This window comes from Trematomus bernacchii, unplaced genomic scaffold (assembly GCF_902827165.1).
Source record: "Trematomus bernacchii unplaced genomic scaffold, fTreBer1.1, whole genome shotgun sequence".
Lineage (NCBI taxonomy): Eukaryota > Metazoa > Chordata > Actinopteri > Perciformes > Nototheniidae > Trematomus > Trematomus bernacchii.
This window is the reverse complement of record NW_022987689.1, coordinates 16,320,138-16,326,844: the sequence shown is the minus strand read 5'-3', so window position 1 is coordinate 16,326,844 and position 6,707 is coordinate 16,320,138. Positions and strand designations below refer to the sequence as shown.

Here is a 6,707-nt window from a genome sequence, read left to right as displayed (position 1 = left end):
AGAATCAGCACTTTTGAAACAGGGCTGAAACAGAGGGGATTATGGGATGCTGCAATGATGTGTTTGGTATTTTGACTCAAACACTTCAGAGAAATGTTTTGTATATATCTGAGACCTATAATTTATTGATCAAAAACAGTATAATAGGGGACCTTTAATACGACATTGTATAAATTCAAAGCTTTTATAATGTATTTAAACAGTTTACAAGTAGCAGTCCAAAAGTGGGCCAGACAGTAATTTTTCTAACATAAATCATTTTGCTTAAAGGGCCCATGTCATGCTTTTCCGGTTATTACCCGTCCCCTTGTGTGTTATGAAGGTTTTTATGCATGTAAACGGTGTGCAGAGTCAAAACCCCTCAAAGTACACCCTGTAGCGAGTAAAACTCTAACACAGTCTATGCTGCCCCAAAACGCCTCGTTGGAGATTTCTCATTTTCCATTGTTTACTTCCTGGGTACTCTGACGTGGGGATACCCAGAGGCCACACCCTCTGCCAGCCTTTCACGAAACAAAGCTTCCCAAACCTCTCAGGGATTCATGCCGGATATGTACAGCGTAGGGCACTGAAGAACGATGCTGTTCCTACTTTGTTTGGACCAGCGGGAGATTCGGGTACACAACCTGTAAGTATTCATTGTTGTTTGTGTATTTATGATGTTTAAAACAAACAAGGTATTTACCACGACTGTTTAAATGGGTAAACGTTTTTCGGGCTGCTACGTTGGGATCACGGAGAAATGCTCTCCGCAGACCCATTCTCACAGCGTTATAAACCTTTTTCTTACTCAATATCAAGCCACACTTATTGTTTTTACTTCGGCTGTGAGTGTTTGTGTGTGCTCAGGATGAGTTTCGCTTGTTCTCGCTGTATCGCCGACCCGGAAGCCTGTCTGCTCCTCGCAGCAGCTCGCAGCAACGAGCCTCGCAACTTCCCGACCAATCAGAGCACACTGGGCTCACAGGGAGGGGGGGGGGGGGCAGGAGCTCCAACAAGCCGTTTAGGACAGAGAGTGAATACCTGGTGAATACACATACTATACAGAGATGCTGTATGAGAAACCAATGTGAGTTTGGAAAATTGCACAGTATAAATCTATTTTAGTATACCTCAACAATGGAATTATGATCAGTAGAAATGGCCATGACATGGGACCTTTCATATTTTTCTAGAGAAGAAGGCTGAACTGTAGGGCTATTCATTACCTTGTAAGCACTTTATGGCTTCAATGAAGAACTGAAACAGAAGGTCCTTTGTTAAATCTTGAATATTTTGTAGAACAATTTTCGAATGAATGAATATGAGTGTCAATGTGTGTGTGGACTTTTATTTTCCTATACAATATATATATTTTAAATATTGTATTTATTGATGTAAAATATATATTTTGGAAAACTAGAGTACCAGCATTCTTTTGATTTGAAGTATCCCTTCAGAAAAGAGATAGGTACACACTGCAGTAAGGCCAAAGGTTGAGGTGAAAATGTGAAAGACGAATGTATATTATATGTTATAAAACGGACAAGTCAAATCAAGCAATCTGATTGGTTCTTAGCCATGATATAATGAGCGTATATCACGGGTAGAATTGTAGTTACTTTTCACAAGTCATGTATCTCTCCACGTCTGAGAAAAGCTACAACCGTTACAACTGTTACATTACGTCCGTTACGAAACTAACTAACTAACAAAGCTTAAGATGGGAACATTTAAGGTTAACTTCGACCTCCGGGGTGGCCTTACTATGGAGGAGTGGATTGAGCAGTGCCTATCTCCAGAAAAAAAAGCACCTAAACGACGACATGCAGAGCTACATGCAGAGCAGGTAGACCAACTGGAAAAGTACCACCTTTCAAAAGCTTTCTGATGCGGGTCTTGAAACAAAGCAGAGAAATTATGACCGTTAGTGGCCACAGGTGCGAAAGCTCTCTCCAGAGCTACTGGAAGCCGAATCTCAGGGACCGGAGAAAGTGGAGCAATATTCTCGCCACGCCAAGCAACAGCCTAGAACAACCTCAACCTATACAAGTAACCACGTAAGCCATGCTACTGATGCTGGACAGTTTTTCAGTAGGTGCACAATAAACGGCAACATACACATTAATGTAAATAAATAGCCAAATAATGGATCAACGCTCTCTGTCTATGTTCGCTAGCTGTTAGTGTTGTTGCATAGCAACCACCTCGCACTATGTTTCGTGCAGAAGGCAACAGAGGGACTATTTTATTTTGAACATCATTATTTACTAATAAAAACTATTTAAATTAGAGTGTGTATTTTTCTTTCATATTGCCACACTTGGTAACCGTTTTATAAAAGCAATAGCTCACTTCAGGCCGTGATATATGCTCATTATATCACAGCTAAGGCCCAGACACACCAGGCCAAAATCGGCCGTCTTCGTTAGTCGGACGACGAAGCGTGCCCTGTCGCCCAAACTCAATTTGGTGTGTCCCGAACCGTCGGCCGTGACACGCCTTATTTGGCCTTTCACGGCCGACGCATGTTGAATCAGCCGTGCGTCGGACACAGGCAGTCGGACCAAGAAATCACTCTGATTGGCTGTTCAGCTAGCGAAGCAGTGCATGAGAAGCGAAACGGTTGCTTGAGAATGTCTTCCACAAGCAACACTCCAATGGCTGATAGCTCCAGTACCGCACGAAACATGTTTTCGATGGACGAGAGCGAAAATGGAACGCACACGCTATTTGTTGTTTGTTTAGATCACGCAGTCTGTTCTTCTTCTCTGTCTTCCGGTTGTTGCCTCTTTTGAATGACGAATACACACTACCGCCGCCTGCTGGTAAGGAGAGTTATTGCCACTCACGCATGCGCAGTTCGTACGTGCTCGGCTGAAGTCTTTGCGGTGTGTTCCAGTGCGACACATGGCCAAGACGCAGGAGAACACGGCGACGCAACAGTCGGCGAGTTCTCTGGTGACTGCTTGGTGTGTCAGGGCCTTTAAGGGTCGCGTCGGGCGGAACCACGCCCCTTAACTGTGATATAATGACCATATACCACGGCCTGTCGTGAGCTATTGCTTAATTATGTGCAGTGGAAACAACCACCTCTTCTGCTGCTATAACAACATCTTCACAGAAGTGCTTTGAAGTAAATGCTAAAATTCAAATGCTTACATGCTCAGAATGACAAAGCTAAGTAGCTCTAAAATTCTCACAATGAAAATGCTAACATGTTGACTAATACAGTGATAACATGCTCACAATGGCAATGCTAACATGCTCATATGACGATGCTAACATGCTTAAAAAAACAATTCTAAAAGACTGACAGTAGCAATGCTAACGTCCCAAGATGAAAATGCTCATATTTCAAATGCTCACAATGGCAATACTAATGTGCTATGAGTGACAATGCTTGCATACTCATGATAAAAATGCTAAATGCTCAAAATACCAATGCTAACATGCATGTAATGACAATGCTAGCATGCTGATGTTATGAAGGTGTAATGTTTAACAAGTTCACTATCTTGGATTAGCATGTAAGCAAGCATACTAGCATTTGCTTTTTAGCGCTGAATATAAAGTACAGCTGAGAATGATGAGAATTTCTTTAGTTTTGAAGGTATTTGGCTTCTACTCAAACTATTGAGAAAACAAAAGAATAGAACTGATTGTTAGAAGAAAACCTTCATTTAAGTTTACAATTTTAGAGAAATTGATCTGCTCAAAATTCATCCAATTTGCTAATTTTACACACATTTCCTGTAGTTATGCTTACTCTTTGTGAGTTTACTGTTGACTTGTTGAATGAATACAATATAAAATATAATATAAAATGTCACTCAACAATTCAGGGGTCGTCAGTTAAGGGAAAGGGTTGGAATAAGTGTTCTAGGGAACATTTTGTCACTAGAAAACTGGATGGCAATCCATATAATATTAACTCCTTCATAAGAAATGTTGTTAGTGCAGCAACATGGAAAGTACAACCAAACACATTGATATTATCAAAATAGATTTTATTCTAGACCTTGAAATCTGAGTGATATTACAACAGTCAGATCAAGAGGTTGCTGACTGCAACCATGTGAGTGAGAGAGAAAAAGAGTACAACATAAGTGAGGGCAAAGACAACACAACAAAAAGAAATCTGCAAATTGGTATTTACATGTTCCAGGTTATAATACATTGACAATTTAATCCGGAATTATTTATTTGTTTTCATTTTGTGTACGTAGCTACAAATAAATCAGAATTACAAAAGTTTTGAGGAGTACAAAACCTTCAAGGGCTCTCCGACATAGCAAAGATAGAGTTAAAGTTAGTACTTTTTGTAGGAACAAAAGCAAACACACTTGAATGCAGTGTAAAAAGCTTATCATCTAAAAACAAAACATTATAAAATACCATTCCACTGTCATAGACATCATTTGAAATAGTGTCTTTGTCATACAGTCCAATCACAGTTGACTGTAAAAGCAAACTTTAAAATAGTCTTTAGTTTCAGTACTTTTTTTTTTTTTTTTAAACGACTAACATTCTGAGAAAACCTCTGAAAAGTCCGACGATACGCGCATGTTTGTCAAGCCGTTAGCTGCTAGTTATGGCTGAGAGATGAAAACCGGAATGCCACGAAGTCTGCCTAAATGATGAACCCCTAGGACGCCTTAATTACCCAATGCACACTTTCTGCAGCAATTCTAATTCACCTTTAAGAGCATTTTATTAGATGTGTCTACGATGACTTAAATAAACACACCTGTTTCTACATTTTTAGTCTAAAGTGCAAAAAAGAAAAAACACCCTTCACATGGCTGCTCTTTTTACATTTTTCTATGACTGTTTAATGGTATTTCATAAAAAGAAGACACCATTCCTTAGGTAAAGACCCTTGCTGATGCACAGTGACATCACACTGTATTTGAAGCATCTTCAAAACTACCCTTAGCGTAGTGGCATACAAGAAGAGTCCCATGTGATAGCACAGATATATATATGTTATATGCAGATCATATGCTGCGAGTCTGCTTTTTAACAACAAGCACAGACTTGCCTCAAGACGCCAACTCTGAAAACTACAAACCGTAAGCGCTGTCTGTCCATGCATAGGCCGGAACACAGCGTAGATTGTGTGTGTGTGTGTGTGTTAATTTTTATCAACGGCAAACCAAGGCAGGGACTGTAGTGTGTACTTGCTGGAAAAGAAAGCTGTCAGAGTGAAAGTCAGGACTTTTTAAGCGAAACCACTACTCGATGTGTTAAAGTGATGCCAACAAGCAAAGGAAACATTACAATGGCCTAGTCTGATTATCATTTAGCAATGTCAGCAAGAAGCCAAAAATCGAGGAAATAAGCACGATTACAACTATTAGTTGTTGGCGTCACATGGAGCAGACATAGTTCTGATTTCCACAGATCCCAGAAGCTGAACCGACGGCAGAAAGCAAGCTCTTCCTGTGCCACGTTACCTCACTACTGACACAGCTCAGCCGCCGTCTATCCGTAAGCTCACGCCACAGATCCGTGACGGAAACCTGACACTGGACGCACATGGGTGTTTGGTGACATGTTGTTACAAAGATTATCTTTCAGCCTAAAAGGTTTTGAATTCTTTAGAGCTCTATATATTAACCTGATGAGTTATGAACACCTGAAAACCATTTCTGAGGTTGCAAAAACAAAGGACGGTTCAGCCTTTGATTAACTGCTTTATACTTTGTTAAAAAAAACAACTGGATTGGATAAAAAATAGTCCACAGAATTAAAAACCATTTTCCTTTTCTAAGCTAAACTTCTGCATTTGTTGCCAATAAGTGGATCTCCCAATGAACACCTTATTAATAAACACCGGCTGTAAAAAGATTAATACCTTTCAAACCCCCGCCCCACCCCTCTTCTCTCCCACCCCACATGTAATATTTAACCCGCAGGTAGCAGTAAAATTCAAAACAATGACACATCTGCTGACATATGCAATATGCACACGCCGACAGAGAACCAAAAATCGTTCAGGTACAAAGGATAAAAAGATGAAAGCGAGAGGAGTCCTAGTGTTTGGGTGTGTGAGTGATGTGTCTGTCAAAACAGACAAATGTTTGTTTGCTGGACGTCTGAGAGAGCGGCACAGGTGTCCATGCGATGATTTACATCTGTATGTGTCCAAGGTGTGGTCCTCCATTTGGCTGTGATGGCGGGCCATGGTGTGAGATGGGACTACAGCAGTGTGGCGGACAGGCAGGGACACTCAGTCATTTTGGCTATGTACACATTCGTAGTCGGTCCATGGCTCCCCCTGACGAGTGTCATTTCCTCAGGTCTAACACGCAAACCTGGAAAAAACAGGAAGTAAGACAGTCAGAACAAAAGGCTACTTCCTGTTTCAGTAAATCCCACGTCAGGAGTCTCACAGGCGCTGGCAGGATGTATGTTTCATTACTCATAAGCAGGTTGGGAGGGTTACTTTAATAAGGAATTCCATTATTACTATATAACTGGAAAAAGTAACCAAATCGAAGAATCGGAATATAAAGTAATCTAACCTGATTAATTTCCGTAACTACTTTTTTAGGATTAGCTCAATAGCAATGCATATAAATACAAGAGAAAATACATATCAATGAGAGGGCTTTTACTTAAGTGTATAATGTAAGACAACAGAATAATATAACATTATTAAAGAAGAAAAGACACGATGAACTAGAACAGTGGTTCTCAACTGGTCAGGCCTCGGGACCCAC

General features: G+C 40.5%; 1 protein-coding gene across 3 annotated transcripts in view; it reads right to left on the bottom strand.

Annotated features, from left to right (window-relative positions):
- Positions 1-3,972: 3,972 nt before the first annotated feature.
- The window catches only part of LOC117488741 (F-box-like/WD repeat-containing protein TBL1XR1), a 38,736-nt gene continuing 36,001 nt past the window's right edge, over positions 3,973-6,707 (bottom strand). For all 3 annotated transcript variants that reach the window (XM_034137808.1, XM_034137811.1, XM_034137809.1), the window contains exon 16: positions 3,973-6,299. In XM_034137808.1, coding sequence (XP_033993699.1) covers positions 6,273-6,299 — 27 coding nt within the window. In that variant the 3' untranslated portion in view covers positions 3,973-6,272. The remainder of the gene's footprint in view (positions 6,300-6,707) is intronic.